Below are 23,440 nucleotides of genomic sequence, written 5' to 3' on the forward strand. Positions count from 1 at the left end.
TCCCTCTCTCCCTCCCCCTCCCCCTCCTCCTCCCCCACCTCAGCACCAGCACCTACCCCACACAGCCCAGTGCAGGGGCCTAAGACCACCTTCTCATGGCCATGGGGGAGATGCTATTCCTGTCCATTTGTTATATTAGATATTAAAAAGTGAATATTGGTTGGTTTCTAATAATAAAAGCAAAAGAGATAATCCTGACATTTTAAGAAAGTGGAACAGAGGAAGATTGAACAAGAGCACACTAGGTCAGTCATAAAGATGTTTTCTCAGATGAAAACAGGGCACAGGAAAATCCCTCTCAATGCTGCAGTGTGACACAGATAGAAATAGAAAATAATCCTATTTTCCAAATGAAGGTCTCTGTAAAGAAAACCCAGAGGTGTTCTTTGCAGATTCACAGGTTGAAAGGGCTCTTTTTCATTCATTTGCTGTTTCAATTGATGTCAGTGTGAAAGCAGTTTTAATTGCTGAACAATTAATTCGGCTTAGTGGAAGTATGTTCAGAAATGTTAGATTTGCAAGCTGAGGACAAAATAAAGCCTATCTTTTTTTTTGTTTTTTTTAATCCAGTCAACCCAACTAATGAAACCATCAGATAAATTGCTTCCAAAAGGAAAAAATCCCTGGGACTAGTCCTCGCACTATATTGGACTTACTGACAATGTTCCTAAAGCCATATTTTATTACAATGAACTTCTTTCTGTAACAACTAGACGTGAAGTATTTAAATCCATAAATGATTGTTATATCGATAATTAGATCTGTAGATCAGAAACGTAGGGTCACCTGTTCCGAGTAGCTAACAGATATCCAGGTTTGAGGGCCAAATTTCAAGGAATGGTTAAGGGGGGCACGTTTTCTCACCGTTTTCTTCCCTGGCGGCCTCCAGCCGCCACGCTTGCTGGGTGGAGCCAGGGTACGGCTGCACGTGATTTCACAGCTGTGTGAGAGTGAACTCAGACGTGCGCTTGTTCACACCCCGGCACCGGAGGTGGGGCCGGCCGGCCGCAAGGACAGTCTCTGAGGGCAGACTCTGTTGAAATAAATGATTGCATGCTTATCTATTTGTTAACTTTAATGTCATTTTTAAAAATGAACTCAGTGTGTCTTCAAGACACTGGTTGATGACGCCATGATTTTTTTAAAAGGACCCACACGAATATGACATGCTGCCCTCTTGTCACAGCCTATTTCATGAGACTTGGGTGCATAACCCAAGTCTTTTTTTTGTAAATGTTTGGAAAGTGTTTTGTTGATTTGTGAATGCTTGGAAAGTGTTTACTCAAACTCTCAGTGACCCGTCCCTGTGTTCACAAACACAAAGCTGTTTCTGAGCCTGAAACACACAAACGGTTAGGGGTTATTTTGCATCCAACAGAAAGGCAATGAGCTGTTAGTTCAGTCTCACACAGTAATAAAATCAAGACAAAAAATTGGGATCCAGCCCTGGTCAGTGTCACATAAGCTTTGATTCTAGGGGTAGAAAAATGAATGAGAAAAGTAATGGAAATATGCTGCTTGTCCCTTTAAAACTATCTATAGGTACACACATACTTCAAGCACTTTTTTCTTTTTGGCCGCGTGGCATGTGGGATCTTGTTAGCTCCCTGACCAGGGATCAAACCCATGCCCCCTGCAGTGGAAGCCCAGAGTCCTAACCACTGGACCACCGGGGAAGTCTTTTAAAGTATGTTTTCTTGAGGTGGGTTTGTGGTCTCCGTGTTCAAACAAGTGAGAAGTTTCCTGGGGGGCTGCCCAGCGCCTGGAGCCGTCCCGAGGGCGTGGACGGGAGTGCCTGTCCTGTGCTTGCTGTCTCTGGGCCGACGCCTTCTTCGCTCTTGCCCGTCAGAGGGCCGGTGTCCCAGGTCCCCGGGCAGTTTCAGGACAGGGGCTTGCCTCCTGCTCTCCTAGCGTGCTGTCCACACTGCTGCCCCATGGGAGCCTCTTAGGAACTGGCTGCTGGTCCGTGTCCTGGATCCCGAGCGGGCTGTCTTAGTCTGTCCAGGCTGCTGCCACAAACATGCCATAACCCAGGGCCTTATAAACAACAAACGATTATTTCTCAGAGTTCTGGAGGTTGGAAATTGGAGATCTGGATGCCAGTACTGGCCGTTCTGGGAAAGGCCCTTTTCTGGGTTGCTTTCTCGCTGTAACCTCAAGGACAGAAAGAGCCGGGGGTGGGGGTGGGGCAGAGGGGGGGCCTCTTTAATCAAGGCACTAATTGCATCCTTGAGGCTCCACCCTCATGACCTCATCGCCTCCCAAAGGCCTCACCTCCTAATACCATCATTGCCTCGGGCGTTAGGTCCTTCTCATGACTTTTGCGGGAGTCACCATCAGACCATAGCACAGGCTGACGTGGGTAAATATGCGGACTGTACGCATTCTTGGCACCTCTGCCGCCCGTATAGCCCTTCTTGTCTCCACACACATCACTGATCCGGAAAAGTCCGTTGTTACTGTGGCCTCATGTCAGGGGAGGTGCTGCTTGATCTGAGGTCCAGTGACCAGCTTCTGTGGGTGTTTCTCATCATGTGTCTTTTGGGGAATACAGAACAGCGCATGAGAGCACCGTGGCATCTGCTATGTTGTAATTCTGTATTTGTGGATGACAGTGTTGAGTGGATCTAAAATCGACAGGATTTTGTTGACTCACTTTCAGGTTGTTGTTTTCATGTGTTTGTGCCATCTTAACGAATTAGCTAGGGCTTCCCTGGTGGCGCAGGGGTTGGGAGCCCGCCTGCCGATGCAGGGGACGCGGGTTCGTGCCCCGGTCCGGGAGGGTCCCACGTGCCGCGGAGCGGCTGGGCCCGTGAGCCGTGGCCACTGCGCCTGCGCGTCCGGAGCCTGCGCTCCGCGACGGGAGAGGCCACGACGGTGAGAGGCTCGCGTACCGCAAAAAAAAAAAAAAAAAAAAAATTAGCTAATTTTTTTTTTGAATTTTATTTTATTTTTTTTTATACAGCAGGTTCTTATTAGTTATCCATTTTATACATATTAGTGTGTATATGTTGATCCCAATTCACCCCACCCCCACGCCCCCACCATTTTCCCCCCTTGGTGTCCGTACCTTTGTTCTCTACAACAGCTAATTATTTTCCATCATTGTTTCTCGTCTGTTTAGCACTCTTTTATACTTACGGAAAGGCTTTTTCTGCCTCTTTCTCCATTTTGTCAAATTATTTTTAATCTTTTACGCCACCCACTTAGCTGCCACCGTTCCCAACGGGCTGTTACCCCACAACGAATGAGTGTGCCTTTGTTGATTTAATTTATATCAAAACTGAAAATACCTGTTGAGCGCCGAATTATGAACGACCCGTGTCACGCGTGCCTAGGTTTGCTTGAGAGTCACCTGGCATGTAGCGGCGTGCCCCTGCCACAGACCCTGGGTCTGGAGCAGTAGTTCTCTTCTGGGAACTGGAGAAAACTCTTGGGGTAACTAAGAGATACTCAGGATACACCTACTCGGTTCCTCTCCCCTCCCCCAGTCAGCCTGCTTCCCAGGGTCTGCAAAGATAGCGCCCCAATATTCTGATCCACGTGTTTATCACATGCCTGTAATTTTCCCTGCCAGTATAAAGGTGAATTATATGAGTCACATCTTCGTGAATCGTGCTGTACAGTCTGATGTGTTTATTCATGATACAGACAAAGTCAAGCTATGTGTCTGAGATGCCAGAATTTTTGTTACTACTTTTAAAAAGCTCAGTATCCCTTTATGATGAGAAATATTGTCTGTTTTGTTAGCAACTGTTAAACGTTTCAGTGAGGAAATTAACTTTTTTTAAATGTATTTTTTGTCTTATTTCAGGTGGTACCATGAGAAATTTGAAGACTATCCAAAATTCAGAAAAGTTATGATTCCATTTTTGTTTTAAGTTGGTTGTCAATATGGGGTTATACCTTCAACTTGAAGCTTTCGATTGTGTTTCTCTCAGGATGATATAAATGAATTTATGTCTCTGTAATTTTTCTGCTACTTCACCTTTTTCAAGATCTGCTCTAGGATTGTGTGAATGAGTAAACTATCTAATAGCAGCAGCAAATGTGTAAGCTACCTAATAACAGTCTAATCAAACTGAAATGGCAGGTGGAAGTATGACGCTGCATACCAGGTCACGGATCTGGAACTCTGTAATTGCAGCTTGACCCTCCTCTGATTTGTTTGCCTCTGTGGACCAGAACATTCTCTACCCCTTGCACAACTCCCTACAGCAATGGGTTTAAGGTCAAAGGTGATGTTGTCCCCTCCCCCTGTGGAGGCGTGTTCTGTCTTCATGTCCCTCTCATCCCCCTAGGTCGGGGAGGCCTGGGTCCCCACAGAGTACCCACCACAGCCTCTCACCGTTGGGTGCTGGGCAGGCGCAGAAGCTGGGCGTAGAGAGAGGAGAGGCCCAGCGGAGGCCGGTGCAAAAGGCCTCTGGCACCTGCTCCAGCTTGGACCACCAGGTGACTTCACTGGCAGGACAGGGCACTGGGGGTATTCTTAAGGAGCAAGCTGCTATGTCCCCCATGAAAGGGACTTACTTCCTGGAGGCCCTCAGCTGGGAGCACGAAGGTGCTGCGGGGCAGCCTTCCCACCTCGGGTCACTCGCCATGAGCCATTACGAGTCTCTGGCTTGGGATGATTTTTCTTCCTCCTTCTAGGTAGAATTAGCATTTTTTAAAGGCACTTTTTCTATTTAAGTACCTCTCAATATTGCAAAACTATAATTTGAAGCAGAATTTCTTATCTTAGATGCGCTCAAAACCTCCACAGAGATGAATGACAGTAATAAGATGTACTACTTATTGCCAGATATGTAAAAGAAACCTCCCCACTGGAAGGCTACCTACTGAGTCTCTTGCCCCCTCTGTGAAAATCCAGCGAACACATGGTACAGACCCCTCCTCACCTGGGGCAGCACTACCTCTATTGCTCCCGCATTTGCAGGGGTGGGAACCGAGCAAGGTGTTAAGCGGAGAGAGTCCGTGTTCACTTACGATCGCTAACGATGCTGGGTGGCAGAGGCCTCCGGGACGTGCCGGACGTTGCGTCCTGTGTGTTCTCCGACCGACTGCCACCTTTGGGCGGGGAGCAGGCCCTCCTGCCCCCTGCACCCCGGGCCCCTGGGCGCCCCATCGGCTCCCTCCCCCTTCTCCTGGCTCACCTTCCCAACCAGGGGCTCCCTCCCCGTGAGGTTTCATGGAGAAACTGTGTTCTTGGTGTTAGTGATTTTTAGAGTCCCTTAGGGTTTGAGAATTACAAGGAAAACATTTCCTGATGTGGTCGTGCTTCATTTTTCACTAAAAATCGAATGCTTTTGTGGGGAAATTGTATGATCAAATAAACTTTGACCCTTTTTCTGACTGAATAATTACTTGAAACCATAAAGCAATAAATATTTAGGATCTCCTCCAGAAAACTCAAAAATCTGAGCAAGTCTTGATTGATTTGGGCCCCTGGGCTCTGGAAGGTGTACCTGGCCAGACAGATGCTTGTCTGAGAGCTAGAGATGTTCACTGTGATTTTTACTTCTGTTGGTGCTTCTTTTTTATTTGAGTGACCAAAAGTTTGGGTTAAGTGGGGATTTGATGCATGGTTGCTACTTCACTATCGTGCGCTGGGTGGATGATTGACAGGAAGAAATCTTGTTCTATCTGGTCTCTGCCTGTCTTCCCTTTGCTGAAAACTGGAACTAGCAAATTATGACAATTTGTTATTGTGTTAGTTATAATAATTAAGGAGACTAATAAAATTACTGGTAAAAGTTCAGTTGTTTTGTTACCCTTCTGTGTGGACAATTCTTCACGCTAGAAGTTCAGACAGCCCTGAAATCTCTTTCCCACCCATCTTAATATTTCATAGTGCTAAATATTCTCTTCTATCTCTCGGTAGAGCTGTGTGACATTCTTCGTATAAATCTTGTGCATCTCTGCTAAGGATATTTTTATTTTTATTTATTTTATTTTTTTAACATCTTTATTGGAGTATAGTTGCTTTACAATGTTGTGTTAGTTTCTGCTGTATAACAAAGTGAATCAGCTATATGTATACATATATCCCCATATCCCCTCCCTCTTGCGTCTCCCTCCCACCCCTCTAGGTGGTCACAAATCACCGAGCTGATCTCCCTGTGCTACGCGGCTGCTTCCCACTAGCTATCTATCTGTTTTACGTTTGGTAGTGGATATATGTCCATGCCACTCTCTCACTTCGTCCTAGCTTAAGGTTATTTTTTAGATATATGTGAATGAGAATACGTCCCCCAATACATTTTATAACCAGGATAAATCAGACCTATTGATGTTTGTATATTTGTCACATCCAGCCATGCTACTAAGATTATTTTATGAATTCCAGCCTTTTGTTGCTGTTATTCTTAGGTTCTCTAGCTTTGCAGTCGTACCATTCTCAATAAGTAGTTCTTATTTTGCAGTATTTGAAGCTGTTGCTATTGTCGTTTGCTGCTTATATTAGCAAGAAATTCAAAAGCAATATTAAATAATAGAGGTGATTGCTAGGATTCTTGCATAATTTTAACAGGAATGCCGAATTTGAAATTATTATTTTGAGCACTCATTTTCTTGTGTGGTTATTGTTCTGTTTAAGCTTTAGCCGTTGGGATCTTGTCTTTGCTTTTTTTGTTCATCTTTTTATTGAGAATTTCAAATGCATTTCATACAAATCAGAAATGAAGACAAGGGTTGGCCAGCGGGCGTAGAGGAGATGGCAAACTAAGAACAGGCCCACCTGGATGTTCTGATCTTGTAGGTTATTCATTAGATATTCTTGAAGTTTATCTTTTTCTGTTTTACTCTATGTTTTTTATGGTAATTTCCTCTGTATTGCCTAATTTGTTAATATTCACTTTGATCTTATTTTCACTATTCTAATTTGGGGGAGAGTTTTCCATTGTGTTCATAACTGCTGAGAAGGAATGCTTCATTTATTTTCTTCTGAGCATGTGTATTTTTGGCTTTTATTAAGGCTCTATGTTTCTGCTATGTAACATTGACCACATTTCCTGAAGTTTAACCAAGTTCCTATAATTATGATCCTGAATAGTCCCAGCTATACTTCTTAGATTTGCTTTGATCCAAATATTTTTAGGAAACTAGTTTTTTTTGTCTGAAATGGTGCTTTTCACTTTTCAACCATTTGGGGGGATTTTATTTAAACATTTTTTGTTCTTTTCACATGTGTGGGTATAGTAGAGACCATTTTCTGTGAGATTTCTCCTTTGTGGATTTTGCGTTTTCCTTTGTAGCCTCAAACCTTTTTGATAAAATAACAACACCATTTTTAAAGTCGGTGCTGTTTGTTCTATAGTTAATTCAAACATATTAGTTATATTGTTAAAATTCCCCTTTTTTTTTTAGCACCTTAGGAATGATTTTATGTTTTTAGGAGTTCACTGAGAAGCTCCCAGTTAAATATGATGAGCTGAACATATGCTTTGACTTCCTCCTCCCCATCCTGACCCCATTACAATCACTGTGAAGGGATTTAAGGGTTAAGGAGGGATGGCCCCGTAAAGAGAATGAGAGCGGGTCACTGCAGCATATCCACAGCACGTGTGGGAGTGGAGACAGGTCAAGCCGGGAAGAGTTGCTGTGAGCACGCACAGAGCCCGCAGTGTGCCTGCCGAGATGGTCCTTCCTAGATGCCGGGGCTGATGGGAGCGGGGGAGGGAAACGTGCACCTTCAAATAAGGGCCAACTGCACAGAGCAGGCGACAGCGCCCCCTTCTCCACCCCTTTCCTCCTCCCCACAAACAGCACGCAAAGCCCAGAAATCAGCTGTATACTCATTCCCAGGGAAAAGCATGGTGGGAGCAGGGGTGGGAGACCTGCCATAAATAAAAATTAGCTCTCTGGGGCTTCCCTGGGGGCGCAGGGGTTGAGAGTCCGCCTGCCGATGCAGGGGACGCCGGTTCACGCCCGGGCCCGGGAAGATCCCACGTGCCGCGGAGCGACTGGGCCCGTGAGCCGTGGCCGCTGAGCCTGCGCGTCCGGAGCCTGTGCTCCGCAACGGGAGAGGCCACAGCAGTGAGGGGCCCGCGTACCGCAAAAAAAAAAAAAAAAAAAACATTCGAATGGCAAGTAAGCACATGCAAAGGTGCTTACCATCTTGAGTCACTAGGGAAACACCCATCAAACCACAACGAGATACCACTACCCATCTCTTCGAATATCTAAAATTAAAGAGAATGACCAACCAAGGTTTGGCAAGGATGTGGAGACCCTGGAACCCTCACATACTGCTAGAGGAAATGGGAAATGAGCTAACCACTTTGGAAACCACTGTAACAGTTTCTTAAAAACTTAAACATACATTTAATATATGACCCCCAAATTTCACTCCTATGTATTTACCCAAGAGAAATAAAAGCACATGTCTCTACAAAAACTTTTACATGAATGTTCATAGCAGTTTTATTTATAACAGCCAAAAACTGGAAACAATCCAGTGGTCCACCAAGGGGACGACGACTTAAACATATTGTGGTGTATCCACACAATGGATACAACCCTGCATAAAAAGGAGTAAACCATGGATCTCAGCAACAACGTGAACGTGTCTCAAAATCATGCTGGCTGAAAGAAGCCCGGTAATAAAGAGCGCCTGCTGCATTGTGTGGAGATAAGCATTTGCCTGGGAATGAGGGCAAGGGGGAGGGGTCTTAGGAAAGGGCCTGAGGAAACCTTTGGGGTTGATGTTTGTTATCCTGGTTCCGTGAAGCTGTGTGCATCAAATTATACACTTTAAATATATGCAGTTCATGGTATGTCCCTTATAACTCGAGCTTTTTTAAAAAAAAAAATCATGTTATGACACTTGCAAAACAATAGGATGCTATGAAAACGAAATTATCTGAGAACAATGAATCTAGGAACTTAGAAAAGGAGAATTTGATGGAAGAGGTAGAAGGCGCAATCAAGTCTGTCCTAGAAAATATAACAGAAGACCAAGAACGAGGAAACACAGCACCATGTAGACGGTCCCACATTTGACTCACGGGCATAACAGAAAAGCCTTCTCCCCGGTTCTTCCCTAACTGGAATGATTTCAAGAACCTCTGTCCACATGAGCTGATCTGAGGATTGCTTCAAGGTGACCTGTGAAACAAGGCGGACCCAGACCAGACAGGAAGCCCTGGTTGGCCTTCTGGTGAAGGAAGGAAGCGAGTGGCAGAACAATCACTGGAGAATGATACAACAGTGTTTGCAAGTTGAGAGGGAAACAAAACACTGTATCTGTGGAGAATGTGAGTGTGCACATGTAGTAAAAGTATAAAAACAGGGATTGGATACACAGAAGTCCTTGGTCATGACTGTCTTTGAGGAGGATGTTTCAGCAAAAAATAGAAATGCAGTCCTCCTTCCCCTGAGATCAAGGAACACAAAGGGACAGCGAACAGGCTAGAGAAGAAACACAACCTGGCCTGAAAGAGTTAATCACGCCTTGGCTTACTTGGAGTAACTAGATTTGTACTTTACAAAGCTAACCTCACTCCCTGACCCTGTGTAATTTACATTCGGTACCCATCACCCCTAACTCTGTGTGAGTTACATCCCGAGCCTCTCGCTCCCTATTATGTCCCAGCACTTACATTCTATATGCCCCTTGTAACAAATCACCCCCTACAGGTTTTGCATTTCAGAAACAAGGTCACCGGGCGATAAACCAGAGGCAAACGGATGCAATTACCAGACTGCCGGACCCGAATTACGGGGCGGCCTGACGCCAGCTATGACTGTTTTGAAATAATGCAAAGGAAGGGAAGAATGCAAGACCTTCACTACTTTGATCCTTATCATATACCCTGGACTGCGGGAGCCCCACATATAAAATCTTCCCTGATTCCCAAGGAGGGAGGGCACAGCTCTGGAGGCGCTAGCCCGCTGTGTCTTCCCTTCTGCCTGGCAGAAAAATAAAGCCATCTCTCTCTTCCTCCAAAATCCCTGTCTCCGTATTTCTGTTCGGCCTAGGTGCCCAGGGGAGCCAACATTTCGGCAGCAAGGAGAGGAGACTGGAATTGAGGAGGGGAATCTGGGCTCCTTCAGGCTTCCGGTCATGTTTGTCTTAAAGATCTGAAGCAAATATATCAAATCTATGTTTCAAATATTAATATTTATGCTGGGTGGCTATGTTATACTTTGCAGTTCTATGTGTTTTTTTTTTTTTTAATTAAAAAAAGAAAAGAATACGGAAGTGGACAGTGGAGTCTGGATGGTGAGGAACGTGAGCCAGGATGCTGTAAACAGGGAAGGAGAAAACGGGCTGTAAGCAAGGCGTGCCTGGAGTTGGAGCAGCCGTGCGCGTGGAAACTCACAGGACTGTGGAGAGCTCCACACAGGCGGCCGTCCTGGTCTTAGGGCGGAGGGTCTCACACCCTCCTTTGCTGTGGTTGTTCTCGCTGGGGGCGTCAGGAGCAGCACAGGAGTTCGTGAACACGGCTGAGATTGGATGACAGCTCCTACACACTGAATGAGGCAGTTTCACAGATGACAGATACTGTCTCCCTGTATCCCAAAAGAGAAATAAATGCAGGGTTAGATTCCTCAGTACGTTTCTGGAGAAACCTGTGGTCCTCCGTGGCCAGGCACGGAATTAGACAAGGGGGCTAAAAGGCACAATGCAGTTGTGTCCCCAGGAGATCTGGGCTCCAGTGTAGAAGGAAAATACAATGGGATGTTGCATCATGGGAAACGAAAAGGACAGAGGGCCCTCAGTCTGCTCAGAGGGTATAGTATGTTTCCAGTTTGGGGAAAACAGTCTGGGCAGAGGCCATACCTGTAGAGGCCAGAGGGGTGGGAGGCCAGGAGGCTTCTGGGACCGAATTTAGTCCAATGTTGGTGAAAGTAAGTGAGAAAGGGGGAATTGGAGGGGCTAAGGTAAAACAGCTGAGGCACGTGTGAGGAAGACTCCGTGTGACAGGCAAAGGACAGAAAGTCGCGTCGTTCAGAGCCCACAGAGGTGTCTGAGAGGGGCTGTGACATCAGACCTGGAGGCTCCAGAGGTTTCTGTGGTAGCCATGAGCGTGATGCAGAGCAGTGGGCAGGACAGGGAGACTGGTGAGGAGTCAGGAGAAGAGCAGGTGTGGGCCTGCACCAGACAGGTGTTGGGGAGGGGTGGGCACGATAAATATCGAGGAGTAGAAGTTGAAAGGCTGTATTTTTTTTTTTATTTTTACTTTTTATTGTTTGGCCCCACCGCACAGCCTGTGGGATCTTAGTTCCCCGACCAGGGATCGAACCCCGAGCCCCTGTAGTGGAAGCACTGAGTCCTAACCACTGGACGGCCAGGGAAGTCCCGTGAAAGGCTGTATTTTTAAATGAGCCAAAGATCTGAACTTCACTAAGGAAAATACACCTGTGGCAAATAAGCACATGAAAAGATGTTCAACATTTTTAGTCGTCAGGAAAATGCAAATTGATACCACAAACATACTGCCACGCATGTGATAGAATGGCTCAAATGAAAAGCCTGAACATACTCAGTGTCTGTGAGGATGTGAAGCAACTCAAAGTCTCACCCACCTGGCTGGTGGGAATGGAAAAGAGAAAAGACCGATTTGGAAAACCAGAAATTTCCTTCCTCTCTTTTTTCTCTCTTTCTCTCTCTCTCTCCCTCCCTGTCTTTTCTTCGTTTCTTCCTTATTTTATTCTTTTCATTCTTATGTTTTTTCTCTCTCTCTCTCTCTCGCTTCCTTTTTTTCCTTTTTTTTTTTGAATTGCCAACTATTTAACGCTAATTAAAGACCCAGTGGTCTTACATTTTTATCACTCTTTGATCATGAACAGCAAACATTGTTGGTCTACAACATACCATCTATCTATATACAAAAACACTGTAACATATTCTAAGGCTCTTAATTGTGAGTTTGAAAGTTAAGCTGAATTTCTATTGAATTTTAGGAAATGTTAACTGTAAAAGTGATGGAATTTTTTAAATGTATGGCTTGTTCTTTGAAGACCATTGACAGTGTGAATTTAATAAGCACACCGCTGCAAGCTTTAGGAGTTACATTCCTAATATTTATCCTGCCTGGTCTTAAAATTACTGAAAGCTTTCCTTCATTGTCAAAGCTCAGAAGTATTGATTCCGTGGCATACTGAACTGGAAATGTGCCATTAGAGGATTTGGAAACGGTTTATCACATACGAAGTAAAGACCATAATACCATAAGAGACTCCAGTTCAAGTTGGCAGGCAAAATGTAATTTAGCCTTAAAATGCTGTATATAAAAAGAAAATAAATTTTCAATTTGGATAAATAAAAATAATTTCCTTCTCAAAGGCTTGGCCCCGCGAAGGACGGCGCGTACAGTAAGAACCCTTACTTCACAGTGTGCCTCTGCTCGTTCTAGAGACTTGAAGCTGGTCAAGTAGTGAATAAGAATGAACATTTTCCTCAGTAAGATTCATAAGTCATAACTTATTTACTTCCCCCATAAATACTGTTACATTTACTTCAAGGCATTTAAAAACTAGGTCTGTTCAAAGTGGAGGTTCTCCAAGTACAATGCAAATTCGTTTGACCAGAGAAAAGCAAACCTTACTAAGAATATAACCTTTATTGGCACCATTTTAACCCTCTTTTTAAAAATTTAATTTAAAGAGCTAGTCCAAAAATGGCCTCTTCCTGTAAAGATGCATCTCTTCCAAACCACAGTGAAAGAGATGTAAGTAATTTTCTATTTTGTTTTCTACCACATGCCTCAGAATTCCTTGCGAAATCACTCTCGGACACACCAGAAGAGCATTTGCAGAATGAGTTAGGGGATGACAGTGTACGAGGCTGTTGGACACGTACGCAACAAAACCAGGAGGCTGATTGTTAACCTGCTAAAATTATTCAGACGTCAAATGGTTGGTTATATGCTAATTATTTACATAGAACATGAATTCACCAACATAAAAAATAGGTAACAGCTGCCAGAAGACTACTTCTTTTCATGTGCAGAGGGTTAACTATTCTTCCCACTGTCTGCAGGCAAATCCTCCTCTGATAGACACCTTATGCCTTCCTATGATAGAAATCTCTGGCATTTTCCCAAGTGATTGTCTGAACAGCAGGCTAGCAGCCATCATAAACAGAGACGTCAGCCTCAAGTGTTCCGTTCACCCAGGCTGATCAGTGCCCGGGAGGCTGGGTTCCAAGGATTAGATGTGAGCACAGAGTGGCCTCCGCGGCTTACGTTTTATCCCCCGCTGGACAGCACTGTCCCAGGGCCCGTCCATCGAGGTCCACCTGAAGACCTGGTAGGGAACCTGGGGCATAGTCAGGGCTCAAAACACACTTGTGAAATGAAACAATGACTCCCACACTGCTTCTCACTCAACAAGAAAACCAAGGTAGAAAAGCTCCATGCTTTAGGACGGGACAACCTGGGCCGAGGGTCTGGATCCTGAAATAAGTGTCCTGTAGGGAGTTGGTGGCTTTCACTCAGACAGTCTGGACAAGTGCGCCTGTCGCTGCCTCTGGCTGGAGGTCATTCAAGTGTATTGCCAGACACAGCTGGCCTGTGTATTTTTAGACCCGTAATTGTCTTGGAATCCTGTATGCTTGGAAGCGAGCGAGTGGGTGCACATGATTGATGGCTCTTGGGGGTGTCCCCTGGCGACCCCTCTTGCACAGAAGCAACTTCCAGAAGCTAAAACCCCTCCCCGGGCCAGCTTGGGGCCCTCACGTGTGCCTCTTTGCTCTGTTATCTGGACCTCGTTCTCAAAGCGCAGACTCAGCCTTGCATCACTAAGGATGAGATTTGGGGTATCCTTGCGCTATGATGAAGTCCAAGTTGCCAAATAAGTCGCGACTTAACAGCCTGTCGCTCCAGTGTGATTCAGGGGCCCCTGGTTCCTCCAGCCTTCTGCTATGCCCCTGGGGAGGATCCGCTGTCCTTGTTTTTCCCAGTGGGGTCCCACCCCCACTGGGACCAACTCTTAGCTGAGATGTGACGTTGGACGCCGGCACTGTCCACCCATCCCGGGCAGGAGGCTGGTCTGCAGGGAAACCGCCCTGCTACCGCTGAGGCTGTAGCCTCTCCTCGGGGACCAGCGTCCCAGCCTCTCTCTAGTGGCCAGGGCAGTCTCCCCTCATTGTTCAGGATCCTTGGGGAACCAGGTGCATCCAGGGGTCCAACCCACAGCTCTTCCTTCAGCACGGAGAGGCGCTGGCCGCCCTGCCCACAGACCTGCTGCCTTCTGAGCTGCCTCTCAGCATCTGCAGTCTCCTGTGAGCCACCTGCTTTCCCATACCTGGCCTCCCTCAGCCAAAATCACTCTGCTGTGGCGGCCCTGGGGCTGGAGCAGGGGCCCGAGCCCTTTCCCACGGCTTGTCCGCCCCTCTCCCCCGGGGGGCAGTTTCAGAGAGCTCCTCCTTCCTTCCCTCACCGTGCCCAGGTCTGGAAGGGGCGGGCTTCCTACGCTGTCCTCGCTTGCCTAGCTGGGCTTTCTCTCTGCCCTTCAACTTTGTGGTCAAGCCTTGCGGTTGCACAAGGTGCGGGACAGAACGCGGGACTGGTTTAGCATGAAGGGGCTGAAGGCAAGCGGTATTGCAGAAGCTGTCGTCTTTTACAATCGCCAGCTGCCTTATTTGTTTTAACCCCAAGTGATTTTTCCCTCAGCCCCAACAGACGGTCCCTTTCCTTCACTGACTCAGAATCCCTCCAGCAACCCCCAGGGCTCAGTGCCAAGCTTCTCCTCCCTTGACCTGGCAGCAGTTGGCACTCTGCCTGGCAGGGGCTTCTCTCTCTACCTTTTACCTGCTTCTCATCCAAACCACCTGAGTCCCAGGCTCCTCCCTCCCATGACTGTGCAAGGCCTCAGTCATCTGCTATCTGCTACCCACTCAGTCTGCTGCTATTTATGTGAAAACAATCCACTGGCTGTCTTGGCTAAATCTGAAATCCAGCAAGGCAGAGAGCTTACTATACCTGCCCTCCTCAGAGGATGCTTCTCCTGGGCCAGGCTTCCTCCTGTGACTTCCATTTCTGCTGGATCCAGGAGGGAACGTCTGCCCCCGGCTCCACAGCGCAGCAGCTTGAATGACTCTGCCCACTGATTCCATTTCTAGAAACCTCTGCCTTGTGGGTAGGACCCTCTTGATATTACATCTCAGTGAGAAGAGAAATGCCAAAGGGGATGGGTAGCCAATGGGTCAGCTCATGGAGAGGCCATCTCTAGCAGGCTACCTCACCTTCCCCTGGTAGGCCCAGCACCGGGGACAGTGCCTGCAGAGCAAGCCCACTTCTGATACATACTTACAACACATACTCTGAGATTTGCAGTTACTGTTGGGAGCTGGAGACAAGACTTTCAGCTCTAAAAAACTCATTCGAATCAAGCTTCCACAATATTTAGAGTCGAATCCATAGTTTTATGTCAATACCATAATTACTATAGCTTTGTAATATGGTTTAAAATCAGGGAGCATGATGCCTCCAACTTCGTTCTTTCTCAAGGCTTCTTTGGCTATTTGGGGTGCCATACAAATTTTAAGATTATTTGTCCAATTTTTGTGAAAATGCCATTGAAATTTTCATAAGGATTGCATTTATTTGTACATTGCTTTGGGTAGTATGGACATTTTAATATTGATTCTTCCAATCCAGGAGCACAAAATATCTTTCCATTTATTTGCGTTCTTCCTCAATTTCTTTCACCGATATCTTGTAGTTTTCAATATACAGGTCTTTCACCTCCTTGGTTAAATTTCTTCCTAGGTTTTTTATTCTTTTTGATGCAATTGTAAATGGGATTATTTTCTAAATTTCTCTTTCTGATAGCTTGTTATTAGTGTACAGAAACACAACAGATTTTTATGTATTGATTTTATATCCTGCAATTTTACTGAATTTGTTTATTAATTCTAACAGTTTTTTGACAGAGTCTTAGGGGTTTCCTATATTTATGTTATGTCATCTGCAAATAATGACAGTTTTAATTCTTCCTTTCCAATTTTGATTCCATTTATTTCTTTTTCTTGCCTAATTGCTCCGGCTAGGACTTCCAATAATATGCTGAATAAAAGGGGTGAGAGTAGGATTTCTTGTCTTGTTCCTGACCTTAGAGGAAAAGATTGTCCCCACTGAGTATGATGTTAGCTGTAGGCTTGTCAAATATGGCTTTTATTATGTTGAGGTATGTTCCCTCTATACCTGCTTTGTCGAAAGTTTTTATCATAAAGGATGTTTACTTTTGTCAAACGCTTTCTCTGCATCTATTGAAATGATTGTATGATTTTTATCCTCCATTTTGTTTAATGTGGTATATCACATTGACTGACTTGAAGATATTGAGCCATCTTTGCATCTCTGGAATAAACCCCACTTGTTCATGGTGTATGATCCTTTTTTTTTAATTTTTAAATTAATTTATTAATTTATTTATTTTTGGCTGTGTTGGGCCTTCGTTGTTGCGTGCTGGCTTTTCTCTAGTTGCGGTGAGCGAGGGCTACTCTTTGTTGCGGTGCTCAGTCTTCTCACTGCAGTGGCTTCTCTTGTTGCGGAGCACGGGCTCTAGGTGCGTGGGCTTCAGTAGTTGTGGCACGCAGGCTCAGTAGTTGCGGTGCACGGGCTTAGTTGCTCTGTGGCGTGTGGAATCTTCCCGGACCAGGGCTTGAACCCTTCTCCCCTGCGTTGGCAGGCAGATTCTTAACCACTGCACCACCAGGGAAGTCCATGTATGATCCTTTTAATGCATTGTTGAATTTGGTTTTTTAATACTTTGTTGAGAATTTTTCCATCTGTGTTTATCAGGGAAATTGGCCTGTAGTTTTCTTTGCTTGTGGCATCTTTGCCTGGTTTTGGTATCAGAGTAATTCTGGCCCCATAAATGAGTTTGAAAGATTACTTTCCTTTTCTGTTTTTTTAAAGAGGTTAGGAAGGATCGGTATTAATTCTTCTTCGAACGTTTGGTAGAATTCATCAGTGAAGCTGTCTGGTCCTGGACTTTTAATTTTTTTATATAAATTTATTTATTTTATTTTCATTTGTTTTTGGCTGCATAGGGTCTTCATTGCTGCACGCGGGCTTTCTCTAGTTGTGGAGGGTGGGGGCTACTCTGTGTTGTGGTGCGCAGGCTTCTCATTGCGGTGGCTTCTCTTGTTGCGGAGCACAGACTCTAGGCATGTGGGCTTCAGTAGCTGTGGCTTGTGGGCTCTAGAGCACAGGCTCAGTAGTTGTGGTGTACGGGCTTAGTTGCTCTGCAGCATGTTGGAGCTTCCCGGACCAGGGCTCAAACCTGCATCCCCTGCACTGGCAGGCAGATTCTTAACCACTGCACCACTAGGGAAGCCCTGGGCTTTTGTTTCCTGGGAGGTTTTTATTCCTGATTCAATTTCTTTTGTGTGTAATTATGACATATAGGACTGTAACACCCATCTTGTGAGATGCTCTCTCTGCTTTGAAGAAGCCAGCTGCCATGGTGGAATCTGCCCCATGGAGAGGTCCATATGACAAGGAGCTAAAAATGGCCTCCAGATGACTCACAGCAAGATGCTGAAGCCCTCAGTCCTACAACCACAGGAACTGAAGGCTGTCAACAGCCACACCAGCTTGGAAGCAGATTCTTTCCAGTTAGAGTCTCTGATGGGATCCTAACCCAGTTGACACCTTGACTGCAGCTTGGTGAGACCCTGTGCAGAGGACCATGCTAAGCTGTGCCCCCGAGTCCCAACCCTCAGAAGCTCTGAGGTCATAAACGTGTTGTTTTACAACTTAAAGTTTGTGGTACAATTGTTATGCAGCGATAGATAACTAATACAATGATAAAGAGTATGATGGTTTGCTTTTTTTTTTTTTGAAAACCACAGTGGACTGAGGATGGAAAACTTTTCAGAACAGCTAAGACAAATATACACATATCAGGACATCCTCTTAAACTCACAAAGAACCAGAACATTTTGTAAAACTGCCTTTTGTCTGTTTGTTCTAACCCCAGTGCTAACATCAGGTTTGGTCAAAATGTCCTTCCTGCTTCAAGTCATTTCAAAACCCAACTTGTCAGAAGATAGTAAATGGAACTGCTAAGTCAGTAAAATAGTCTTTCTGAACTTCTAGGACCTTGTCCACAGAATGATGGAATCTAATTAACACTATAATTCAACTATGAACCAGTTTAAAAACTGCTGAAAGCCGACCACTTCCACAGGTTTTTTTTTAATGACATTCTCCACTTTTCCCTGGAGAAAATGGGGCTGGAAAATCATATTTAGATTTGCCACTGACTAGCGGAACTCAAAGGTAATATTTCAGAATGTTCACCTTCATTTATAAAAACCTCACCTTTGTCAAATACAATACGAATGGAATGTTAGAGTGTTACCTCGTCAATTCCTGGGTCTCCTAAAGCAGTCAGTTTTTACATAAAATGAAGATATGTTTAAAGAAGCAGTATAAAAATCCCTCAGCATTTAGTGGTCTATCTAGACGTCTGTTGGCAAATGGACAGGGGTCTGTCTATAGGGAAGAACGGGAAGGTTTAAATACTATTCTCCTGCTCTCAGGAAGGATGATGGGACTCTCTATCCCACCAGAAATGAAACAAGATGGATTCAACAGGACTGGAACACGGAGAGCTGATGGGGTGTTGGGGGGGGGGGCTGCCTTAGCATTAGGCTGAGGACTAGGGGTTTGCATCATCCATGCAGCTATTCCCCCGGTGAGCATTTGTTCTGCTCCAAATGGAAAAGGGGAGGTGGTATGTACAGTCTTGAAGACTGCGTATATGAAGCCCTCTGGTCAAGGAGATCTGCCCTTTGCCAGGATACCTCCCTAAGTTTGCATTTCCTCTAGGAAGATCCTGGAAACCCAGCTGCTTTATATAGATTACACTGGAAGAGTGGATTCTTCAGCATCTATGAATGAGTTGGTTGAGGAAGAATGAATGAATGAGATTGTCAAAACTCTTTGTCTTGGAGGGAATATTTGGAAAAGTTTTATGTACTACCCAGAGCAGAGTGAAAACCATGGTAAATGAAGGGCCCCTGGGCTAAAGACAAAGCCTAAGGATGTTAACGACATCTCACTTCCCGTCTTGCTTCGTAGAGTGATGTTCATCAGAGCTTGGCCGGGATGAGGGTGAACAGCAATGAAACTCACAGTCGAGCTCCACAGTTTGGGCGCATTTGGGAAGAGTCTGGCCTGGATTCCTGGAAACACTGACTTAGACGTTCCAGAGAACTGACGGTTCATTATTCCCCAAAGCTTAAGGAGGAAAACTCAAGCTGTGAGTAGGGGGCCTCTAGGAGCCATGGTGTCCACCCACTGACCATTGCAAGGACACACTGAGGATCTCAGACAGACAGCCACCGGGCTCTGTCGTCCCTCAGTCTCGCTAAGAGGAGTTCCTTCTCTGGCGTGGCACGCTTCGGGGCAGACGGCTCCAATCGTCAATGTCAAACTAGAGATAGAAAGAGCTCAAGCATCATGGTCAAGCTGGATGTTGAAACTCCTTGCAGCTGCATTCCTGTTTGTAGATGTTTGCTGTCCGGGCTGTTGTCTGTGTATTAATCCCATCTTCCCATCAAGGTGACTGTTGTCTGTGTATTAATCCCATCTTCCCATCAAGGTGACGAGGGAGCCACCACTCTTGGCTCTTTGCGTCTCTCACTGTGGCTGACAGGGTGGCCCTTAAGAGATAAGGTTAATGTCTTAAAAAATATTGGCTCATGGAGAATTTGCCGGAGCAAGCACGGACACGAAATTTAAATTCTTCAGTTTGATAGAATTGAAAACAAGCCAATTCTCTCCATGAGGTGACAACTGCCTTTCTCTTTTTAAAAATCTAGCTTTTGCATGACCTAAAATACACAAGTGGGAGGCAGCATTGTAGAACTATCTCAAGTTAATTAGTGTCTAGCTCTTTGCGAAGTATTCAATAATCTAGATTGGTTGCTTCCGTACATAGCAAATCAGCAAGATTTGGTCTCAAAGGCTCCACGTGGCTGAGAAAACTCCGTTCCCAGCTAGGACCCTCTGGAGAGGGCGTCAGTTATCCCCCATTGCTTTAACATTGATTGTACTGTCTAATTTGAAAGCATGTAAAAAAGAAAATGTTACTTGGCATTAGTCTCATTTCCCATCACTTTTGAAAGATGTGTTAAGGGAGTGTTTGGCCCAATCAGTCCAGAAAAGTATTTCTCCCATAATGACAAGCCAATTATTTCTGCTCTGAATTGCAAATATCTCCCTTAGGCCCATAGGGAAAAAATGAGTGACAAGCATATGAAAAAATGCTGGATATCATATGTCAGCAGGGAATTGCAAATTAAAACGAGATACTACTGCAAACCTATTCAAAAGGCCAGAGTCCAAAACACTGACAAAACTAAATGCTGGTGAGGACGTGGGGCAAAAGGAACTCTCATCATTGCTGGAGGGGATGCAAAATGGTCCAGTCACCTTGGAAGACAGTCTGGTGGTTTCTTACAAAACTGAACATACTCTTACTATACCATCCAGCAGCCATGCTCCTAGATGTTTGCCAGCCTAGCTGAAATGAGATGAAAATTTATGTCCACACAAAAACCTGAACATGAGTGTTTATAACAGCTTTACTTACAATTGTCTAAACTTGGAAGCAGCCAGGATTTTGTTAAATTAATTAATTTAATTAATTTATTTTTGGCTGCGTTGGGTCTTCGTTGCTGTGCGCGGGCTTTCTCTAGTTGAGGCGAGCGGGGGCTACTCTTCGTTGCGGTGCGCGGGCTTCTCACTGCAGTGGCTTCTCTTGTTGCAGAGCATGGGCTCTAGGCGTGTGGGCTCAGTAGTTGAGGCACACAGGCTTAGTTGCCCCGCAGCATGTGGGATCTTTCCAGACCAGGGCGCAAACCCGTGTCCCCTGCATTGACAGGAGGATTCTTAACCACCGCGCCACCAGGGAAGTCCCCAAGATGTTTTTCAAAAGGTAAATGAATAAGGAAATTATGGTACATCCATGCAATGGAATATTATTCAGACATAAAAAGCTCTCAAACTACAAAGAGACTTGGAGGGGCTTCCCTGGTGGCGCAGTGGTTGGGGGTCCGCCCGCCGATGCGGGGGGCGCGGGTTCGTGCCCCGGTCCGGGAGGGTCCCACGTGCCGTGGCCGCTGGGCCTGCGCATCCGGAGCCTGTGCTCCGCAACGGGAGAGGCCACAGCAGTGAGAGGCCCGCGTACCGCAAAAAAAAAAAAAAAAAGACGTGGAGGAAACGTAAGTGCATATTGCTAAGTGAGGCCAATCTGAAAAGTCTACCTATTGTATGATTCCAACTATATGATATTTTGAAGAAGGCAAACTCTGGAGACTGTAAAAAGATCGGTGCTTGCCAGGGGTTGGGAGTGAGGGGAGCGTTGAGTAGGCAGAGCACAGAGGATTTTTAGGGCCGTAGAACTATTCTGTATGACACTATACTAACGGACACATGTCCTTACGCATTTGTCCAAACCCATGGAATGTACAACATCAAGTGAACCCTAATGTAAACTATGGACTTTAGTTAATAATAATGTATTATAATTATTTATTTTAATTCATCATTTAAATAATAATTTAATTGTTAAATGTAAATGCTATTTAGGTTTTACTTTATTGAAATTATATATATATATATATATATTTTTTTTTTTTTTTTTTTTTTTTTTTTTGCGGTACGCGGGCCTCTCACTGTTGTGGCCTCTCCCGTTGCGGAGCACAGGCGCCGGACGCGCAGGCTCAGTGGCCCTGGCTCACGGGCCCAGTTGCTCCGCGGCATGTGGGATCTTCCCGGACCAGGGCACGAACCCGTGTCCCCTGCATCGGCAGGCAGACTCTCAACCACTGCGCCACCAGGGAAGCCCTAAATTATATTTTTAATATCATTAATTGTAACAAAAGCACCACGCTAACGCAGGATGTTAATAATAGGGGAAACTGTGTGTGGAGAGAGGGAAGGATACAGAAACTCCATTTTCCGCTCCATTTTTTTCTGTAAACCTAAAACTGCTCTAAAAAGTAAAGTCAATTAATTAAAGAAACAATAGCTAAGTGGAAAGAGAGGGCATTTTGCCCATTCGGACAGACCGTTCAGACGTGTGATGTGTGATGCCCTGGGCCGGAGCCCGTGGTAGGTAAGAGAGGCTGCCCGCAGCCTGAGCTTCTGACGCTCTGGTTCTCGCAGGGCTGAGCTCCACTGCCTCCTGCTGAAGGTGCCCAGGGAAAATGGACAGGTGACTCATGAGCTGCTTCACAGAGCTTTCTGCTGGATGAATTTCTCAAAGGCAGGTGCCTAACTCCAGCCAGGGGAGTGCCTTCTCCAGAGCTGGACACATGTGTCCCCCATCTGCACAGCTAATCCCCTTTCCAAGCTGGGCTCTGGGGAGGGAGGGCTGGTGGGGATGCCCAGGGCTGGGCAAGTTTTAAAAATATGCCCTTCCTCAAGACACTTCACATCTACCTGTCAGAAAACTGTCACGGTGTTCTGATTATTTATTTATTTATTATACTTTATATACCAATAACAGTCACCTATTTTTTTAAGTGTAGTCTATCTACTCAACACATTTTTTATTTACTTATTTAGTTATTTATTTAGCCGTCCCGCAGGCATGCGGCATCTTAGTTCCCTGACCAGGGATGGAACCTGCAGCCTCTGCAGTGGAAGCGCAGAGTCTTAACCACTGGACCGCCAGTCTTGTTCTTATTTTAGAACACGACCCTTGCATCTGCTAGAAAACTGTCAAGATAAATACAAACCTGCACTGTCCACACTTCTGATGGCACCTCCTAGATGTGGTGCCGCCCTCCGCACTCCCCAACCACCAGACAGCTCCTGGAATATCCCTCCTGGTGGTTGGTCCCCTCTGTCCCCCAGGAAGCATCCTCTTCCACACTCACTCGCCCCTGCTTAGGGGCCAGGGGACCTCACAGATGATGTTCAGAAGCCCTTCGTGCAGCTTCATTAGGAGTCCTTTGTTTCTTAGGTTAATAGCACAAAAATGGGCTACTGTTCCCCATTTCTATTTTATTTCCATCAGTTAATTGGACTTGGTTCTGCCTGAATAAGAAGGTTTCCTCTCTTGGGCTCCTTGAGAAGAGAAGCCTTGGGGTGCCGTCCTAAATCTTCAGGGGACAGACCCCCTGTACATCACCCTCCCAGTACTGAGTGCAGCGTGGGTCCTGAGAATGTCCGATGCCCATAATTTACAGCTGTTTTTTCTATTATAAATAACAATTTAATTCAGGACAAGAGATGTTATTCAAAGACCTATAAATAATAGTCTCTACTAAGAATGTTCATTGTGTTGAGAATAAAGCACTGGGAGATGCAAGACTGGCAAGTGAATGCCAAGGCTGCTGGGGCTCGGGGACAGTTTTCCCTCTTGAATAAATGAAAAGCAGCGTACTGCTACTTTCTTTCTTTTCTTTTTTTTTTTTTTTTGCGGCACGCGGGCCTCTCACCGCTGTGGCCTCTCCCGTTGCGGAGCA

The 23,440-nt window shown here is 45.5% G+C and overlaps 1 protein-coding gene across 1 annotated transcript in view; it reads left to right on the forward strand.

Annotated features, from left to right (window-relative positions):
• The window catches only part of SRD5A1 (steroid 5 alpha-reductase 1), a 31,628-nt gene extending 27,680 nt beyond the window's left edge, over window positions 1-3,948 (forward strand). The window contains exon 5 of the mRNA XM_024128379.1: window positions 3,815-3,948. Coding sequence (XP_023984147.1) covers window positions 3,815-3,881 — 67 coding nt within the window. The 3' untranslated portion in view covers window positions 3,882-3,948. The remainder of the gene's footprint in view (window positions 1-3,814) is intronic.
• Window positions 3,949-23,440: the final 19,492 nt, after the last annotated feature.

This window comes from Physeter macrocephalus, chromosome 8, assembly GCF_002837175.3.
Source record: "Physeter macrocephalus isolate SW-GA chromosome 8, ASM283717v5, whole genome shotgun sequence".
Lineage (NCBI taxonomy): Eukaryota > Metazoa > Chordata > Mammalia > Artiodactyla > Physeteridae > Physeter > Physeter macrocephalus.